Genomic DNA, 22,123 nt, shown 5'->3' with positions numbered 1-22,123 from the left:
TGCTCTGTATTAAAGCACTTCAGGACAGAAAAAGGCATGGATAGAATGACAAGGGATACTCCACTACTTTTGCAGGTCCTGGTGAAGCCTATTTTACTTGTTTTTGTAATACAGGAGCTACATGTTTCAAAGCTGGCATAAATTGCAAGCACATGCCATAGAGTTCTGCCAAACCTGCAGCAGCTTGGATTGCAGCAATTGAAAAAAAACACAATTAATAAGAAATTTAATAAGGGAAATGATGACTTTGTAACAGTTATTGCTGGAAATTTTAAAGCAGATTAAAAATACTGTAATTACATTAAATAGTTATCACATGAAGCTGTGATCCAGATTGACAAAAGCAAGGAAATTCAAGTTTTTATTGCTAAAATTGAATGCAATGTTACCTCTGTATCAACTCAGAACCCTGTATTGACTTCCCTTGGATGAACATAATGGCATCAAAATATAAATGTGCATATAAGCTTGAAAACTAAAGGATGAAGTGCTAGCACAAATTTTATACTTTTAAGTGGTTGAATTGGGCAGGTAGTTATCCTTTCAGCTACCCTGATATTACCAAGAGAGTTTATGAAGGATAAATTACATGAATCAATGCCTTTGATTGTTGCTTTGAATTTGTTATCATATTGAGATCATGAGAGTAAAGGAAGGTTTTCCTGAAACAAATGTCAAGTACTTAACAGACCAATTGGGTACACTTGGTGGGATTGTGCTAGTGTGTATTTAAAAACTTTTACTGAAGGGCTATTATCTATCCAGAACACTTGAATGTTTCCAGAGCAGCATTTTCACCCTATCATGAAATTCCATATTTAGAATATATTATAGGTTGCAGAAATGTAAAAGTCATGAAAGTCCTAATTAAAAAATCATCACTCATCCTGCAGAGTACTTATATGTTAATGCTAGTAATTTTGTTTTTATGTATCAATAGCAGCAATAATAATCACACTTTGCTCTCGAGCAATCCTCACCTACTGGTCTCAATGCTCTTTAAAAAAAAGGTAAAAATTATTAAGTTAATTTCAGAGATGAACAGGGGGATGAAGTAACTCCAGGATTATGCAATGTGTCACTGAGAGAGTTGGAAACAAAATACAGGTTCTTTATTTCTGATTCAGTGCTCCAGCTATGAAACATGATTGCTTTTCCCAAAATTAATTCTTCTAAGGAAAAAAAAAATGCCAATCCTGTCGCTGTCGAGGCAGGATGGGAATGAGAATAGTCTGACTAGAAGGCTGTGAGAGTAAAAACTCTGGTTTATTCAAAATACAGTGCTCTTTTATACAGAGCTTCGCAAGGATCAAATCCATTGGTCCTGAAGTGAAAACAACCCACAGCATTGGTGCAGAGTGCTTGATGCACAGTGATAGAACTTAACTATAAACAATGTGAATAACAAGAGAGATAAAGAATTATTTACATTCTCTCCAGCTCTTTCCCAGGCTTCTGCCTGGCTAGAAACTCTCAGTTTCTTTCTTTGACTGAATCTGAGTCCCACACAATCCTATTTGCTGCACTGGAAGGTTAGTAGAATAAATAGGTTAGCATACTATCTGGTTCCTTTTGTCCCAAATCTTAAGCTGCTATTCTACTTAAGCCTAAAGAACCTGTCCATAGCCTCAGGATGAGAGGCACAGAGCAAGAAGGGTCTCTGTCATCCTCCATTCCTTTCTCAGTCATTCTTTTGATGAGGGCAGCAGGACAGAAGTGTCAGCCCTTGAAGGCAGCAGCCACCCCGTGCTGTCTCACAAGGAGATGGGCACAGGAAAGATGACATTATGGGACAACGAGTGGTCTTCTAATGCCCTTCTCAACTTACAGTCAGGAAACAACTGCCTTCTTAGTGAAATATCAGAGGAAGTTTAAATGCTCCTGGGAAAACAGATGATCTGAAGTAATCTACAAAAGCCAGCAAACACTCCAGAAACACCACAGAGGAAAGGGAAATAATCCCTGGATGCAGAACTGGCTTTGTGCCTAGGGAACCATGGAGTTGCCATCCATTGCTCACTGTCCAGTATTCTATGCTGACAAATCAGACTGGTCACCAAAGGATTCTCTTGGAATGCTCCTGAGAAAACTGATGGTATCAGTCTTGCACAACCTGCAGGCATTAAAACGTATAATGCCCCTCTCATTCCTTCTCCCATCAATTGAACCAGAACTCTCTTGATTGCAGTGCAGCAGCACTGCAGGAATTGAATGGAAAATCTTAATAGCAGGCAAGATTGTTAAAACAGTAATTTCCCTGTGGTTGGACTAAAAATTTTCTGTAGATCTTGAAAAAACGATGCTTTCTTCTATGGATATATACAGTCTTATTAAATGTTAATAGGCTAGAAAAGCACCACTAAAACTTCCACTATAGTGTAACAACCAGAGGCTTTTTATAAGAACAAATACAATGAATGTGAAGTAGAACTGAAATAGGAGAATAAAAATTTACCTGCAGCTGCTGATCTAGTTCTGGAAATGCCAAAGAGAAGTTTTCAGGGGATGCATCATCTAAAATATAAACATGATATTAAAAGTCATTGTCTACCAGAGACGGCGTTTCAAATATTCTGGTTAATGAAGTTCTATATTGCACATATGGACAGCAATATTATCCTGAAAACACCTCCACATCTTATCTTTTACACTTGAGATGCTTCAGTAGAATCCTTGAAAATACTGGTGGACTGGTGATACGAAAAGTTCTGGAAATACAGAAAGCCTATTTTGCAGTGCAGTGATTAAGAAACAAAGCAGTCAATCCAGCAGAACATGTGATAATTAATAAAACAAATACATCTAAACTGTTTTTCTTCCTGAGCTCTCTCCACCACACTGCTAAGTAAAGAACTGTCTTAATTACAGTCAATTACAATCCTTATGGGCTGGAGTTAGTTCAATCATGACAACAAACCAAGTTGTTTTTTTATTTATTCATTTGGGATTTTTTTTTATTTTTAGAACAGGCTTCCAGGTGGGACAGATTGCACCAGTTATGTCAGGGTTGTGATGTGGACACCTGCCCACTAGTAGTTGGACTGAGATCAGAAATATGAATCACACTTGGTAGTGCCAGTGCAATATTTCTTTCTCAGTGACTTTCACACTCTCAGTTTTGCATTGGACTGTTTATTCATCTTACTACAGGTTATGGGAGGTGAGGAGACTGTTATTATTAGCTTACAGTCAGTTATTTGTAATGTGTCAAAATTAAATAAGGAGAAAATCCAGGAGAAAGTCGCTAACACAGTTCAGATCCTGCAATCTGCTGTGTACTTGTAGGCTTGAACACAGCAACAAAACCCCAACAAGATCAAGAGGACCTCATATCAAAGGAGGATTCTAAAAGAATACAGACTAGGATCTAAATTGTTTGTCAAATATTTGTTATCTGTTTCTCCTGGCCTCTGTGGTTATACAGCAAAAGAGGTTGGGGGTAAAAGTAAAATAAGTCACCTTAGTCTATGAAAAATAAACACACATGTTCAGAGCCTTACTCAATAATATATCTAGAGCTGGGCAGCCTCTGGGAAGAGATGCTCAGAGAAGAAAAAATTATAGTGATACAAAACCAAAAGCTCTTGAATTGCCTCAGGAAATAAAGAGAAGATCCTGTATTTTCGTGGAGTAGTTGTCTTGTTACATTATCAAAAAGTCATACCCATATCATGTGAGTGTCCCCCTTCTTTCTTCACACCATACACCAAGCATGCCCATTCTGGAAAATACTTAAATTGCTTTAATTGTATAGAATTGTATCATGCTAATATGGAAGTGTTTATCTTTAATTTGCTATTGCTTTCTTGTACAATATATAAATAGACTAATATTCTAAAAGAAGAAAGTTGAATCATATGGCAAGGCTAAAAGGAAGGACAAAATAAGACTCAGTCTGACTAGGGCTACAGCTGCTTTACAGGTATTTGGCTGAATAGCTGTTAAATATTCTGTCAGAGATATTGGACCAGAGTCATGGATGGCAGTTAAACTGCTATTTGTTTTGGCAATTCCAGCAGTACAATCTTTGGTACAGTAGCTTTATGTTCAAGAAGGATATTGAACATCTTTAAAATTCAGAAAAACATAGCAAAAGAAACACTCCAAATGATTTAAAAAAATGGATAAAACATCAGAGAGTAATTACATTTTCACAGCATCAGCTATTCATAAGAAAATAAAATCAATGCAGTGTCAGAATATTGGAAAATAAATTGGATTATACCCCGAAGAGAACCAGATAAAAATTTTGGAAGTACTTTATAAAGGATGGACTAGAAAGAGAAATTAATGTAGAGGAAATCCTTTCAATAAACAGATGTTCCCTGCTTATTTTTTGAACTCAAGTGACTGAGTCAATGGTACTAAAAATAGAATGTACTGGTATCCTAACCATTATGACATACCATAGTACATTTTATAATGGGCTTGCCCTAGCATCTATTGAACAGCTGCTAGGGTTTTTTTTAGTTATACTAGTTTAAGACTTGTTTAGATCATCATCTGATGTGCAGAACATCATTGAGAAATGCTACAGACTTCAGTGTTTTGAAATTATCCTGAATTCCTAATTCTCTTTGTCTCTTCTGAGAATTTCAGCTGAAATATTTAGTGTACAAAAATTAACTGAAATCCTCATAGCTATCTGCAATCTTGTTTTTCACAAAAAGAACAACAAAAGACTTTCCCCACAACTTTCAGTGAAATAAATTATTGCCCCAGATCAGTCTTTATTTCACTGTTGTGTAAGTAACAACCACAACACTAACAATAAAAATCACTTGGTAATAGTGAAAACTTAAATTTCACACAAGGGGAAAGCAAATTAAAGCAGTCATTCATCTCCTAAAACTTTTTTGAGGATGTTTCAGGGTGTCAAGAGGAAAGATAAATTCTTGCACTTTTTTCTGAAGAATTGCTATTGCCCTTACCAGCAGAATACCAATCAAAATCACATAGACTTCTAGCCATAAAAATCTATTAACTCTGAAAATCATATACAAAAAATGTCTGAAATGCCAATTAAATTATTCTGAAGATCAAAACATTCTCAAAACTATCTCCTGATCTCTGTTTGTTATTTTCTACTCTACCTCTCCTTAACCAAAAAGCAAAACTCTGAAATACCTATATTTCCCCTTTTCTCAATTAACTATCCATTTTTAATGAATATCTAGATTATTATAAGGAATTGCTGATATAATCAAAGAGCCCTTTATAATACAGTTAGTGAATTTTTTGTACCACAAATCCCTGAAAATATCTAGGCTGACTTTTCACCAGCTACAAACAGCATCTTATCCCTATAGTCATTATAAAAAAACACATAAGGAAAAATTATTTGTAATTCAAGCTGCATGTTGAAAACTTATTTTGTTTAAAATAAAAATATATTTAAAAATCAGAGACAGCAACTCACTGCACCTGAAAGTGAGTCAAGATTTTGTTCAAAAGGCAATAAGAAAGAAGGGAAAATGTACATGTGCATATTATGACCATATCAGCAAACTCAACAGCACTATCCTGTGATGGGAAAGAATCAGATCAGGGATTTCATTACAGCCACTTAAGCTAATATATCTGCAACATGATTTCTAAATGAGTAGCATTTCTTGATTTCCCATAGATCCCAAATCTAATTTTGAAGGTCTACATTTAAAAATGCCCTAAAGACATGTACCCTGATTAAAACACACGTGTTTTTAACCAAAGACTCAGTTCATGTGCATGAAATAGAGTGATTTTCATTTTTGTTTCATCAGGTTCACAAGCTTGCTTGGCTTGCTGCTGAAAACTGTCATTTGCAACAAAGAGTATCTGAACTCAATATTAACACTGTTTGTCTTTGTACAAAAAGCTCACTACTAGCCCTGAGGCAGCTGATATCTGCTAAAGTTGCACATTTGAGAATGAAGCTTGATTTCTGGAAAGCTTCACTTATTTAATCATATTCTGGCCTCCTGGAGATTCCAGTATCCCAGACCTCCGTCATGTCAAATAAGAGAAATCCTTCACATGTTGCTGTCTGACTGACACAATGCCTGGCACAATGAAGTGTAATACCCAAATTTTTCATATATGGCTGTTCCAGTTAACTGAACTGTGAGCTAAAGACAGCAAATCCTTTAAGAACAACATCTGATTTATTTCTAGTATAATCTTGGAAATTAGTTTATGATCTACACTAAGATACACAGAAATAGAATATAAAAAGTTTAAATGTGTTGAAAGCACATTAAGGTTGCTAAATCAAGCACTTGAAACTTAGGAAATGCCAATCACAGCTCTGCTTCCTTGAGTAACTGAGTTATGATCCAGTATTTAATTATACAGTCAGGTCCTATTTTTTTTTTTTCACCTACATGTGTGGGCCAATGTATTCAGATCTCTTCCTTCTAAATTAAAGAATTAAATTGGTAACATGAGTAGGCTGTAAGTGGATCAGCCCTCGCACAGGAAAAGTGCTCCAAGTGAACTGCAGGCACCACAACTTGCACCAACAGCAGTGGCAAGCTGCCTGTCAGGGTCCAGCCTTGGCCCTGGGAGGGCTGGGAGATGCAGCAGCTCTGGGCCTGGATACTCTTATGTGTGGTAGATATAATTCGTGCCATTTCTAATATGATATGTGTGATATTGAATATTTGTTAGAGTATACACGTTTGTATTAGGATTTCCCCCCCACCCTCGCAGGCGAGACTGGGTGTATATTAGAAACTAATTTACAAGTAAGAAGGTGCAGCTCACCAGGAGATGGGGATGGGCCATGTCTGGGGAGATACAAAAACCCCAAGTGCTGATCATGGCATAAATGACCCGAGATGGATATAATGGAAATCCTCAGACAGATCCATGTGAATGCAGCCTTCCCTAAATTTCATCAAGGAATTCAACAAACTCTGGACACCGAATTGTTCTCCCTCATCACCAAAAAAAGAGAATCTTATTAACATATCAACTCTAAATAGAAGAAAAGACTGATTGCTGAAATCTTAGCCTCAGGTGGAATTTTCCCTATAAAAACCGCTTGTGCTAGAATGGAGGTGTGTGGGCACAGGGGAAAACCTCTGCTGAGGCTGACTCCTTGTTGCACACCCAGCGCCGACCCCAGGCTCAGCTCTGTTCTTTCCTTGTGGCTGGCTAGATAGAATTTGATTGCAAAATAAATATTTGATTTTTTCATATTAATTTGGCTGGACAAATTTTCATTTATAACAATACTGAGAGCCAGCAGAGACTCATCAGATTCATCCTGGAAGGCTGGGTGGCTAAGTGACTGCAACTTGGCACTGCTCTGTGGAGCTCCAGGGCTTCTATTCACAGCCCTGCCTGACATGACCTCACACAACCTCGCAGTTACCTCACCCGTAAAATAGTGGGGAACGGTCACTGCCCCACCCAGGAATAGGATGTGAAGGCTAGCTCAATAATAAGAGTTGTGGATCTCCCAAAAATAGAAGCAGTCCATCATGGAAGAGGTAAGAGCAAGATCCTTCTACTTCATATAGCTTCACTCAAACCTAAGCATCCTCAGATGAACGTCCCTTTGAGGGTATCTCACCTGATTTCCCATCTAATTCCCCAAGAACTGAGCGCTGCAGGTTGGGTGTAGATTTAGGAGATTAGCTCTGTAAATTTTAGCCATATATTTTAGCAGTCAATCAATGTGCTGGAAAACCTCTGAAGCCATCACAACCAATACGAGGGTGGGGTAGGAATTTGAAGGTTGCTTTTGAAGAAGCAACCACTGCAAAACAGTCTTGCTAGAAAAGCAGAAAAAATCCTTGTAATCACTAGGATAATGAGCATAAAGAAGAGTAAAATAAGTAATTTTGCTATGCTTGCAAAAATATGACAGTGTTCCACTATCAGGTTCATTAGAAGATGTATGTTTTGCCTTTGTTGTCAGTGATTTTTCTGTAACGTTCTGTCAGAGGTAGACTAGTTTCAAATTAAAGAACTCACTAACAATTTCAGACCCAGTCATTTATTACCACATACCATGAGTAGAACTTTTCAGCTAGATTCAAGCTTTTATTTGATGAGGCAAGGTGAAGAGAGATGAACCTATAAATCTTCCCTTTGAACTATTACACAAAACAAATACAGCTGTCTAAATTCCATGAAGTTCATGTATTTGTAAGATTGATGAAAATTAGCACATATTGAATTTTACCGGTTACATTAAATTGATGCTGACAAACCACAATGAATTTTCAACTTTGGAACACTTATTTGAATCTTGTAATACCACATTCAATTCAAGCTGCATTAGTTTCTAAGTGATGGAAGGTGGGTTGAAATAGTATTTTTCCAATTCATTACTTTAAAATGTACCTTAAGTCAAACTGCTGTGATACAGTGCACAGACACGCCCTGGGAAATGTGTCTTAGTGAACTTGAGTGAAAGGGCCAAACATAGACATTTATATATACAGGAATAAGAGATACACAATAAAACTGCCTTCTTATATAGCACCCGCTGCTAAGGGGGTGCTCCTGAGACTTTTAAGGACCTGATTATTCTACTATCCCATTAAAAATACCTCACAAAGCTGGCCAGAATTTCAGTCGTCAGGTGCTGACTGACAAACAATGTAAGACACAATATTTCCTGTACACTCAGGATAGGCCAGCTCCAGGTTTTGTAGGTCAGTTAACACAAAGTAATTTCTTCTCATAAACTGAGAGTAGTTTTTCCTTTCACAGCTCCTCACACCCACTGCTTGGTTACAATCCTAGCCAGTGAGATAATTGCCACCCAGAAGAAACATTCCATTTCCTCTTTTTATATCCAGTTATGCTGTCAGTTCCTCCTAGTAAGCAGTTGCACAGCCCCCGGAAGGAGAATGCAGCCTTTCTTGGCAAAATGTGTCGCTGTGCCTTTCAAGTGAGGTAGAATTCAAGAAAAAGCTTAAATCAGAGAGATTTCTGCACCACTTAGCCCTTGCCAAGAACTTGCCTAGCAGTGCATGAGCTTCAGCTGATGCTTTACTATCACACATCAGGTAACTCCTATTTAAACTGAAAACAAATGTTCTCATCAATGAGAAAAGAAAAGTGAAAAAAAAAAATAAAAGAGTAAGGGAAAAAAAACGCCACCTACTATGGAATACCTAAAGGTCTATCTTTTGAATGTTTTTGTAGCTCATCTTAAAAAAAAAGTGTTAAATACTTGTTTGTACTCTCTTGATTCAACTATGGTTTGCTGGAAATTTTCACACCTATTAAAAGCTTATTTCCTTTGCCTTCTTGAAATATAGCTAACATAAAAGCACTTAAAATTCTTACAATAATGTTGATTTAAACCTTCTGGTAGCCCCCAAATGGATGTGATACAGAGGGGAATATGGCACTCACCCTACTGGTTGCTGTTTTTTTTATCAGTACTCATGAAGATTCTGGATTGCATACTGTAGGAACATTTGTACATATACAATAAAGGATTCAACAGTTTAACAATTTTAACACTTGGAGCAATTTAACAATATGAACAAGAAAAATATTACCTTTCTCTAATTGAGTTTATTTTCGTAAATGTTAAGAGAGAGGCTGGAATTATTAGCAGGATAAAAAAGTAGAAAATAAAGTATGATGCAATGTTAAGGAAGTTAGGCTTCCTGCCTTTCATGTCCCCTTCTTGCAAGCTATTCACAACCTTGTCATTTCCTACTGCCGTCTCTTGTCACAAACCACTCTGCTCTCTTTGATTTTCCCATGGTCTCAGCTTTCCCTGACTTGTTTTCAGTGTCTCACATTAGCATTCTTTTTTCATAATTTGTAAGAGCACTCCCCTTTCTTTTACACCTCTCTTCAAGACCTATTTATGCCATAATTCCTGCAAGAAATTTATGATGTGACTGTATCTTGAGAGATGTGAGTGATTCCTTACTGCTCTCTGTAATAAAAATGTAATTACCAGGTTATTTTAATATATGGAAAAGGGCACATAGATTATCACAGGTTTCTTTATATTCCTTGTCCCAGTCTGTCACTTATCTTTATGAATTGAAAGTTAGGTTCAATAATATATGAAGATGTTTGGTTTTTAATTCCCTTGCTTAGGGGATAAGATTGCATCTCAGTATTGTAGCTGAAAATTAGTAGTACCCAATAATTAGCTAGGAAAGATAATGCATATTATAAAATAGTTTTAAAATAGAAAATTGCATTCAAGTTGAGATTCTGTTTACACAAACGTCAGGCATCAACCAACACATTATCCTACAATGCAGAGTCCCATAAAGCTCTCAACAGCATAGGTTTCAGTTGTCCTTATACGTCATGCCATAAACACATCTCAGCCCTCACTCCAGCAATCACCTTTAGCAAAAGCAACAGCCAATATTTTTTGGATGCTTTTAAGCTTCCCTTTTGATTTATTGAATTTTGACTTTCACCGCTCGGCAACAGCTCTCTGATTCTTAATAATATTGCAGGTGCAAATGAATAATATTTATCTACTCCAAAGGGTCCATGTGTGTACAGGGAATGTTTGGGGAAATTAATACTCCCTCAGCATGACCTGATAGGATAAACATCAATGAAATTTCTGCTGCTGTCTGAGAGAACGTGCCATGTGGGGCACCTGTTTCCTGAAACCTTTCACCAAGCTGGGCATGTGTGGCACTTTCCAAACTTCCTCCTAGAAAAAGTCTCTTCCTCCTCTAGGCTCATGCAAGTTTGTCCTTTTACTTTTCCTGTTTTACAATTCCACAAAATCAGACACACTGCACATGCAGGTAAATTTGATAGTTAATTACAGTCCTAATTGCATTCCACAAACCACTTAAAGAAAGATTGTAACTGTCAATCTAGTGGATTTAGTCTAATGAAATTGTTAAGGGAATCATTAAAAGTTATCAGACAGGAAAACTGATCACAAGCTACCACTCATGAAAAAAAAATCCATCCATTACACTGGACTACATTTGATATTATAAAAACTGGTAAGTTAATGTAAAATTTAAAAGCAGTTATGGTTTAAATTTAAAAGCATTGTGTTTTACTCCATAAATGAAACAGTACCTGGGGAATCATTAAGGCTGAAGGCAATTCGTACCGGCTTATCAGCAGGTACCCTGGCGGTGGTGATCATGTGGGCACTTGAGTCAATGCTTTTATTTGTTTGTTCCAGCTGCAATAATTCAAAAAATATATTTATTACAGAGCATGTGACATTATTCAACAAATGAGTTTTAATGCTTTTCATGCACTCACAGCTGCCTTTCCCATCCTAGCTAGATGTTTAGAATCAAAGTCAAGGGAGCGCCATTTCACTTTTCCATTTGAAAAGAATTTAAGTGAAATTCAGTGCAGAGACTGCTTTTATTTTTTGCTATTTATAGGTTAGAAAGAACGATGGCAAAGGACGCTGCCTCTCTTCTCACCTGCTTGCTCCCCGCCATTGCCCCTTCAGCAAGCCTTGACTCGTGGCAATGCTGCCTGGTTCTGAAGGTGAAGAAGGAAGAAGGGGTGGGGAGTGGACTGTAACATGACCCCAAGCCTGCCCTGTGATTGGAACTGTGCACACCACTCCACATGGTGTCAATGAGGAGGAACTCATCCTCCTACCTTCCACCCATGCTCCCCCAAGCCAACTGCGCCTGCAAGCCACACGCTTCATGACCAAAAACTCATGGGGTCTCCAAACCTTGGTGGTGGTTCTTCAGTGGAAGCCTGTGCAGGTGTAGGGCTCTGTCTGCATGGATTTGGCTCCTGGGTTGGGACCTTACTCAGTCCTCTGTCTTTCTTCTGAGACCATCAATTCCAAAAAGTGATTTGACTGTGATGAAACCCTGTCCATTAAGAAAACCGCTAGTTCATTTCAAATATGGCACTAAAGAATTGTTGAGCAATAAAATAATTAGTGATTTTTGATCTCAAACAGTGTAATTAAAACATCCCTGTGCCCTGAGAAGTTGTACTCTGAGCTCTACTATGTGTATTTAATCTTTTGAATGAGCAGTTTTGGTTAAACTCTATTGAACAGCTGAATGCAAACAATCCTCTTGATTATCTAGCACAAAGCTGCTAAAATTCAAAGATATTAATCTTCTGATTAGCACCATGTGTGGAGAATGTGAAGCCAGTGGGACTTTGTGCATGCAAAAGATCTGCCCACAAAGAAATTATTTTAGGACTCTGGACTGCTATCCAGCACTCATTGTATTCATACCAAATATGTGGACAATTATGCTTTCAAATTACCATAAAAACTTCTTAGAGAATTAAAACCAAATTAAACAAGAAAATACAACGAATTTACTATCTCATTGTCAGCACACAACAGAGCATTTAGCTGGTGAAAACAAGAGCCAGTTTCCTAAGCCAATAGTCCTACAGTTTTACAGTAAAGTAGCTATTGCATTGCATGAAAATTCTACCAAGTTATTCTAATTGATACTGGATTATTTGGCAATTCAAAAAGTCAATAGAACAGAACACTGTTTCAGGAATATGATCTTCCTTGGTGGTGTACAAGTGAATCAAACACTTCTCTGACATCATTGCCATGCTATCAATGGAAGAGGATTAAATTTGCATTGAGTCCATTAATTTCAGCTTTTTTGTTTATTTGCTTTGTCTCTCTTTATATTTAGCTAGCAAAGTGATATGGTTACTTGTTTTTTGAAGTGCATAATCTTTTCTTAAAATAACAACAAATAATCTAAAATCCTTACTTTGAATAAATTTTATTTGAAGCTGAAAGTGTCCCTTTCTGCTAGCATATGAAAGATATCAGGGATTGCCCTTTATTTCTCATTACTGGTATTCCAGACCCACAAAAATGGAACTGTTATCTGTGGAGCAGAGGCAAAGAAAAGCCAAAAAAATTGCAGCCATGTATGTTTTAGATTCAGGAAAAGACTCTTGGAGTCAACTGAAATATTTTATTTTGAAGAGCACTGCATCAGAGTAAGTAATTTTTACCTTCTGAGCATTCTTGATCTCTTCCCTACCCTCACTTCATAAGAAACGTGAGACATCTCATTGTTTTTAAAATACAACAGAATTACCACTGCAAAAATCTTAAACGTATTTCCCTTCCTTACTTCCCAATATAAGATAAAGAAAAGAAACCTCTCCAAATGAAGAGATTTTAAGTGATAAGCAAATCCTTAAGGCTGTTCATTGTTCTGTGCTGTTCGTACACTTTCTCTGACACTATCTCAAGTGATCTTCCACATAAGAGTATACTTCACATTTCACATCATAGCCTAAGAAATTAAAAGGATGTCTTCCTTTTCCTGCTAGAATTTTTTAAATTGCAATAACAATATTGCTACAAGACTGTTATTTTATTCCAACCACATACTCTGTGGTGTGAAATGTTTCTAAATTAACTCTTTTAACCATCTACTCTGTGAAAGCAAAAATCAATACCTTCTCAGTAAGAAATGGTGAATTCTACTGAAACACAAAAGAAAGTTTTCATTTTATTCTAATTCAGAAAAAAAGAAATCTCATGTTTATACACAGCATTTACCCTGTTATCATTTTTTAAATATTGCATTTATCCCTCCTCTCAATTTTTTGCAAAATCCTCAAGCTCTTCATCACAAAAGGCAATCACAGAGAACAGAGAGGGATGGAAAAAGCCTGTGTGCAAACAAGGTGATATTATGAAACATGCAGACCAACTGCCCCTAATTCCCCACATGCTCTCTCCATGAATGAAGAACAGTGTCTCTGTAGACAGAGATGAGAGTGAGTGGGCAACCTGGAACTTAATCAGATTTAATGAGCAGCTCTCATCTTCCCAACAATTACCTATAGAGCTGGCTGGCTGCTGTTCCTCTGTAAAAAACCTGCAGCAGAACTCAGCTGAAATGCTGTTACAGCTCTGTGGATTTTTTCCACACCTGTTGCCTTACCTCACTTAGCGGAGTGTCTGCACTTGTGTAATCCAGGGCCAGCCACTGCCTTGGCTTGTCGTTGCCTTTATGGAGTAAAGCTTCAATAAAAGAAAAGGCTGCACCTGCTGCATAGCAACAAACTGACAAGGTCTGAGAAGCTGAGACAGCTGTCAGGGCAACATGCTGCTACCTGCACTTCCCATAGGCTTTGCTGTCCCAAAAGATAACCCTTTTCCACTTTTCTCCACAATTCTGATTTTCCTTCTTCTCCTTGCCAGGGATGAGGGATTATGATACTGTCACACTTCAGGGAGGAAAAAATCCTTCTGTCACAGGCATTATTAAACAGCAAACTGTGGTGAGCCCAAGATTTTTAATTCATTAGTCCTGGCAAACCTGAAATACAAACAGACTTGCTTCATAGGACAGGAATGTTTTCAGCATGACCCAATCAGTGTCTGTGTCTATTCCAGCAAACTGGCAAAGATAGCATGACTCCAGTCAGCAAAAATGTCTGCAGCTCCAATCAGCTTGGGCTGACACTGCCAACTTGGACGGGCTACAAGCACACTCAAATGATAGCAGCGACTATCAAAGCTAACAACAACTGATGGGCTTGGCCTCTTAGGCTGACGTTCCTGTTGGCTTTGACTAAGCCAGGCTTGTTTAAGAGAAGCCACTGGCCCTTCTCTTCTGAGGAGATAACAGGCAAATCTCAGAATGTGAACGTGCAGGCTATAAAAGCAGGTGTATTTATAGACCAGCCGGTGATGGCGGTGATAAATGAAGCTGACTCAGAGATTTGACTGAACTCAGAGGATTTCCTAGTGTGATTTCAGATAGCTTTTGTTTTTTTTCAGACTACTGGCAAGCAATTTAATAGCTCCATCTTGATGAATTACCATATATTAATTTCTTCAGTTTACAGTTTTATTTTCTGTTGTCAGAAAATAAAGGTTTGATCCCTGTCGTGCACATGTACTACTTACATGACTTCTTTGAGTGCTACCACTGTCATTGGAACAAGGGGAGAAAAGTGGAGAACAATTATGGAATGATTTTACGGAATATCTTTCTTTTGTGCTTGAAAAGGGGGTCTCCTTCAAAATGTATGTGAAGGTATATTTCATCTTTAAATTCCTAATGGAAAGATCTTATCTAACCCAGATCTCTATAGATGTATTCCTAGATTCCCTTGGCTCAGCTAAGATATAGAGAGGTTGCTGGACAAATAAAGACATGAAGGGCTCAAGTAAAATTTTCATCCTTCCTCACTCTCTCACCTTCTGGCACTAGACCAGGACTGAGCTCACTGAGGCAAAACTCTGGAAGCTACCAGTTGTCCTTGTGGCCTCAAAAGACCTTTTTTTATACTTCAAAATTACTGAATTGCAAAAATATTCTACCCACACTACCTTTACCCCAGGAACGACCTGGGAAGGCATTGGACAGTTAGTTAGGTATCCCTTGAGGCTCTCTTTAAGTGCTGTGGGATTTCAGAGCTCTGGCCCAAACAGCTGGACTGCACCTATGACTACACTGACCATTTTGTCTTCTCTCGATGCGTTTCTGAAAAGATGGAGGGTTCCTCACTAAACGTCTCCTTTGGAAGGGGAAGAAGACAGATTTGCCTCTAATCACAACCATTATTGCAAACAACATTGTACAGTTCAATATTATCAGCAGCTGGTATTGATGTCCAGCTCCACGTCCAATTACCGTGAAAGTGGAGCCACAAAAAATATTCTGCATCAGTTTTCATGGAGCCAGGGTTTTCCCCAAATCATAAGATACTGCTTTGTGTGGACAAATGGTATTCAGATGGTATTCATACCTTTGTAACATGCCATTACAGTAAAGCCTAAAAAAGGCTCTCTACATGAAGTCCTAAGACAGGCAAAATTTCCAATAGCCATGACAGCAAGGGCTTGGACATAAATGATGTCTGAATAGGGCAGGGTGCTTTTTTCCAGATGGCTCTCACACTCCACATTTCCAGACTGACACTTCAGTTGCACTCACTTTAAATAGCATGTGCACTTGCTAATTAAGTAGATCATAATTTTATGTGTTGTAGCCACCGTATACATGGTTTTTTTTAAATTTCATTGTTTCTAGTTAAATCTGTATTATTCACAGACAGAATCACAGAGCTTTTAGGCTTGGAAGGGACCTCTGGAGATCACCCTGTCCAACCCCTCCTGCCAAGGCAGGGTCACCTGGAGCAGGCGACACAGGAATGTGTCCAGGTGTGTTTGGAATGTCTCCAGAGAGGAAAACTTCACAAGACTCTTGGGCTGCCTATTCCAGTGCTCTGCCCCCCTCCATGGAAAAAGTCCTTCATCATGTTTGGGTGAAACTTCTTGTGCACTTTATGGCCATTGCTCCTTGTCCTATCACTGGGCACCACTGACAAGAGCCTGGCACCATCTTCTTGTCACCCACCCTGGAAATACTGTATGGATTATTGAGATCTGATCTGATCTGATCTCATCATCTCATCTCATCTCATCTCATCTCATCTCATCTCATCTCATCTCATCTCATCTCATCTCAATCTCATCTCATCTCATCTCATCTCATCTCATCTCATCTCATCTCATCATCTCATCTCATCATCTCATCTCATCATCTCATCTCAGTCTTCTCCAGATTAAACAGGCCCAGCTCCCACAGTCTCTCCTCCTAAGAGATGCTCCAGAACACTCATCATCTTTGTGGCCTCTGCTAGACCATCTCCAGAAGTTCCATGTCCTTCTTGTCCTGAGGAGCTCAGAACTAGACACAGTTACATACTTCTATGAAATGTGCTGCCTCTGAACTGTGGGCTAACATCCAAAACTGCATAAACCAAAAGGTCCCCGATTTGCATTTAAATATCAGCTTTGTGCTATACACAATGATTAGTCACCTGAAACTACTACTTTATGGGAGGTGGCATATTTTTAAAATGTGAGACTATTATAGCATTCTCAATACAGAAGATGAAATCTGAAGCATCAGGATGAATGATTTGACTGTAATTGCTTTATCAGCTATCTATTCTTAGGATGATCATGCTAAAACTCTCAATAACATGGACTCAAACAGCATATTTTAAAAACTTCTTTAAATTACTTAATTAATTAGGTTCCTGGTATCCAACCAAAATTCTTTCAGTCCTGCATCACATTATGAAACTGGTGACATGCTAGAAGAGGATATCACATTTTATTAGTCAAAAACACCTTAAAGGAATATACTCGAAATTAGGAACACTGGGACTTACTGATATTCAGTAGTGGAAACATGCAAATTTTCAAAAAGTTTTAGGATGAAGTATCAGTTATTTTACAGATGTTAAAAAAGACAATATCTGCAATCTAATAAAACACCTGTTGCCTTCACTTTTTAGCTGTGCTACTTTCAATTCATCTCAGTGTCCTAGTATAAGCAGTATTTTAGTAGCATATGACCTCATTCATGCTAAAATGGTGTTTTGCAGATTGCCAGTCACTATTTAAAAAGACACTTTAAATATTCTAGCATATGGAAGATGTTCCAAGAAGAAATCAACTAAATATATATATATATATATTGCCTGAAATTATACAAAGTGCAAAATCACAATCCAACATCCCATTTCCTGACAACTGGAGAACTAACAGAGCATTTCCTTAGTGTTCTTGGGTATTACCTCTGGTCTCCTTGCCTAGGTAGTGTTTTAACACTGGTAAAATAATGTACTTTCTCCAAAGTTCTGCTCTCGTGAATGGCTGACCCCTATCAGATTAAATTAAATCATTAACACCAGCAGGAAAAATACATTGTGCATTGACTTAGAAAAGATGACATAAGCAAATTTACAATTAATGGCAAATTGATAAGCTAGCTAAATTCACTTACATAGGATCACACAGGTTTAATAAAGGTGATCATTGCCAAGAAATTAAAGATTGTCTTAATCAAGGTAAAATCAATTTAAAGGAGCTGAACCCAGCAATTTATCTGGAAATAACTACATTGTGAATTATTTGAAAACCTGATTGGTGAAAAACTCCATCTCTTCCGCAGCAAACTCCAGGCAGAAACCGTGAAAAGCTAATTCTGCTGAAAGAAAACTGAAGCCTTTGACATATGATGCTGCCAAAGACCCTTATGTGATGCTGCATGGAAAACAAGATGAAAGTTGAAGTTAGAAATATTACTGGAAAAGCTTCACTACTGTCAGAAATCAATGGGTGCAAGTTTACACACTTTACTCACATCAGCATGGAGATGAAAATAACCTTTAGAAGCTAATTCTGGGAAGAATGATGGTGGGTCATCTCAAGAGGGAATGCTGAAGGAGGGAATGCTGCACACAATGAGAATGTGCAGCAATTCACTGGGAGGTCAACAGCTGAATGTTCAATATCAGCATTGGCGAGCACCAGCTAACTGGAAACACCAGCATTTAAACAAAAATGCAACAATTTTGCTTAGCAATTAAATTACAGCAGCTAAATTACATTCAGCTTGGTCCTAGATGAGAAAGACAAGAAAGAATTAATCCATGTAAAATGGATTAATCACTCCATTGCAACTGCACTTGCTGTTCCTGAAGGAAATGCTTAGCTTATCTCATTTAAGAGCTCACCCCCCTGAAGAGGACACTACAAAATATGACAGCCTCACTTGTTGAGGATGGCTGAGGTCATCATGCTACCATGGGTAGATGCACAAGACTTTCAAGGCAGCACACTCTTTCATGAAGCTTTGCTGATCTGAGGAAGAAATCAGCATGCAGAAGAATGTGACAAAATCCCAATCAGCAGCTGGTATTCTGGCAATACTTGAACCCTCACTACTGATTTAGCACTGAAACTGATACTTCCTTCAACTGATTACTTCCTTCAGTAATACTTTCAAAAGTTACAAAAATTGTGACAAACAGACATGACAGACTGCAGACTGTTTTTGACGTTTAAAAAATTCAAAAAACAAGAAAACAATTTCAAATATTTTTATTTCTGCAAAATTTTTACAAGCCATAATTTGCCATAATGATTACAAAAAAAGTGAAAATTAAGAAATATTGTCTAATTTCTTGCTGATGAACTCCCTTTCTTTAAAGTTCTGCATACCCACATATTAGAAGGTTTTGCTCTTCCTCTTCACACCACCACTCACAAATTTCACCATAATCCTATGAAAGCTTCCTTAAACCAAGAAATAGACACAAAAAGTTAAAGCAGCAGGTTTCTGTGAGACTGTTAGATGCTGTGTAAAGACTCCTTGTTTTATTCTATTCAGGGAGAAACATCTAAAGCATGTGTCTGGAATCCTCTAACACAGGCAAGTAGAGATACATGCCCAACTGAAAATAATCTATTCTTTAGACCACTGAGAATTCTGCAGAACATTTTTAACCTTTTGGAACCATACATCATACAATGGTGTCATACAACTGGTAATCCCACTTGTTCTAAGATCTCCCTTATTTTCACCCTATTGATGGTCTGGGATAGTTTATTATAACTCCTAAATCTGACAATAGATTAACTGAATAAGCCACACTGATATTAGTAACTTAACTTACATCATCAGCGGGTAAAATCATTAAACATTTTAACAGTAAAAATCTTGTACATGGCACTTTTTCAGCTTGGAGTGTGATTGTTTCAGCTTGTTTCAGCTTGGAGTGTGATTCTAGTATGTAATAACAATTATTAGTTCTCAAATTCATAATCCTTTGTAAATCTCATCAGAACAGAGCATTTTCTTTTGTACAGCAGTAATAGAAATTCAACACTGAAGACAAATTGCTGGTTACACTGTATTGTAAAGAATTAGAATAATGGAGGCACAACTTCAGGGAAAAGACACCTTTCTAATATCCAGCCTAAACCCTCCCTGTCACAGCTTCATGCTGTTCCCTCAGGTCATCTCACCAATCACCAGAATCAAGAGATAGGTGCTGCCTCTCCACTTCCCCTTGATTTGATGAAGTTGTAAACTGTGATGAGGTCTCTCCTCAGTCTTCTCCTTGATGCCCATGTCAACAGAACTAAGAACCTGGGCCATAAAGACGCATAATAAACATTTAAACAGTCACTTTACTGTACTGTGTTAAAAAAAAAAAAAAAAGAAAAAAGGAAAAAGGATGCTTAAATACATTATGGATAAAATCTATTTTTGATAAGCAATGAACACCTAGCCTGCAGAGTGACTAAGACAAGCAATACTGATGATAAAAACGAGTTTGGACAATTGTCCTTCAAAAGAAAAAAGACAGAGATTTGTTTATGGCTAGATTACTGCTTCAAGAACCTTAACCTCAGTACAGGGTTTGAAACGAAAGCTGCCTGATTCTACTGAGTCATGGAATCATTATGGTTGACCTCCAAGATCACTGAGTCCAACATTTGACTGACACCACCATGTCACCTTCAGCTTGGAACTTCAATGTCTGGTGACATCCTTTAGCTAATATCAGTGAGCTTGGGGCTTAACAGCAGGATATCACCTTTTTTGTTGTTGTACTTATTACAACACTGGTACATTCACCTATTTTGAAGGTATATTAGAAAATGTTGTCTGCTCATTCCTTATATGTAAACTGTATTGCACTACTTAAATGATACCTTGGGTTAACTGTCTGTAATGATTATATATATATATATATACATATATATATATATATATATATATATACATCACTTTATTTTTAAAAATAAATAGTACAGTCTTCAACATAACAGCTTAAGAGATACCAGTTTGACTAACTAGGTGGAGTTGAGACCCATAGCCAATCATGTCAATCAAATCATAATGAGGACAATATGAGAAACAAAATTTTTAGTTACTTGGGGAAGGCTTTTAATATTATTTAGGCAGATAAACAAAGTACTAAACATTGGGAAAACCTCTGTCTCTATCCTGAAGATGTAGTACTGGTTTTGACCAGCCTTAGAAAATTCCAAATTGGGCATCAAAGTCACAATATGACAAAATGAAGAAAGAAGATCACGGATGTCAGTGGCTCAGACACTAGACAGCATAAATTGTGGTCTTGAGCTCAGAATCCTGCCTTTTGAGCTACCTTTTTTTTTGATTAGTGTTTTCAGAGTTGAAAGAAATGCAAATTGGGTGTAGTAGCAGCTTGTTTCCAGAAGCTGCAGATAGATGTTATTTATTCTACTCTTCATTATTTTGTTTGGGTATTATTTCTTCAGAAGTCTTCATTTATTCAATGCCAAGTTTGCCCCTCTCTTCTGCTGTTTCCTATATTTTCCAATTACAACTTAAAACTCCTATTTCCCTCACTCCTCAGTTTGGTGTTCTCCAAGTTTCCATCAACACATAGGTCCTGGTAAGTCCTTCCCACACGACAAGAACAGCTGAACCTTCAGTAGCAGTAGGCATATATTTCCAGGTATTTACAGGCTTCTGTGCACTCTACTGGATAAGAGTTCCCATATGACCAAGCTGAAAACTGAGGAAAAGTATTTCACTAGCCCTTATCTGATGCTGTATTTCATTTCCTCAAGCAAAACAGAACTCACCATCTAGAGGACATGTCATTTTTTCCCAACTAAGATTTTTTCTTATGGCAGCAAAACAGGAATGATCTCAACAATTTTACCATCTCCCATGAAATAAAGGCTCTTGGATTGTATTTTGTTGAGTACCATACCAGTGTCACAACACATGTCTTGATTGTACCTGCAATACAAACTCAATATAAACAGCAGTGATTCCTTTCTCAGACTATCATCCTTTCCAATTTGTTTGTTCTGTGGAGGTTCTGAATTCTTGTCATTTGTGCAGGTAGAATTACAGAATTGTTTAGGTTTCAAATACCATTGTGTCCAACTGATCCCCAGCAGTGCCACACCCACCACTGAACCACGTCCCTCTGCCTCATTTAAAAGTCTTTTGGACATTTCCATGCTAAGGCAAAACTCCTCTAAAGTGCCCAGAAATCCTTTCCTGTGACTCAAGCTAACTGGATTAGCTATAGCAGAGAGAATTCCAAATGGTAAGAAAATCTTGCTTTCCTGTTTAGCTTACAATCCTCTGCACAAGTGAGAGAAGCCCAGGCTAAGGGTAGTGTTTAACCCAGGACCTGTAGAGCAATGACCTAAGTAGTACTTAGCTGATTGGACATACTCTAGTTGATTAGTCTGTTCCTTCCCATCATCTTAAAAGTGACTTAAGTGTAATCTGGGGGAAAGCTAAAGTAACTGCTGCTACTGTTACTATTCTGAATTATTCTGAATGTTCAGCACTATGTGGTTCACAAT

At 37.7% G+C, this 22,123-nt stretch overlaps 1 protein-coding gene across 2 annotated transcripts in view; it reads right to left on the bottom strand.

Annotated features, from left to right (window-relative positions):
- The window catches only part of MAP3K7CL (MAP3K7 C-terminal like), a 31,655-nt gene extending 17,325 nt beyond the window's left edge, over positions 1 to 14,330 (bottom strand). Inside the window, exons 1-4 of one of the 2 annotated variants that reach the window (XM_021535402.3) lie at positions 13,875 to 14,330; positions 11,651 to 11,795; positions 11,026 to 11,134; positions 2,456 to 2,514 (exon numbers count right to left, since the gene is read on the bottom strand). In XM_021535402.3, the coding sequence (XP_021391077.1) occupies positions 2,456 to 2,514; positions 11,026 to 11,095 (129 nt within the window). In that variant the 5' untranslated portion in view covers positions 11,096 to 11,134; positions 11,651 to 11,795; positions 13,875 to 14,330. Of the gene's footprint in view, positions 1 to 2,455; positions 2,515 to 11,025; positions 11,135 to 11,387; positions 11,556 to 11,650; positions 11,796 to 13,874 lie in introns of those variants that run through there. The other variant, XM_021535401.3, reaches the window with a different exon arrangement.
- Positions 14,331 to 22,123: the final 7,793 nt, after the last annotated feature.

Source organism: Lonchura striata, chromosome 1 (genome assembly GCF_050655825.1).
Source record: "Lonchura striata isolate lonStrDom1 chromosome 1, ASM5065582v1, whole genome shotgun sequence".
In the NCBI taxonomy this organism is placed as follows: Eukaryota; Metazoa; Chordata; class Aves; order Passeriformes; family Estrildidae; genus Lonchura; species Lonchura striata.
Note: the sequence above shows the minus strand (reverse complement) of the source record. Positions and strands in the feature narration are given on the sequence as shown.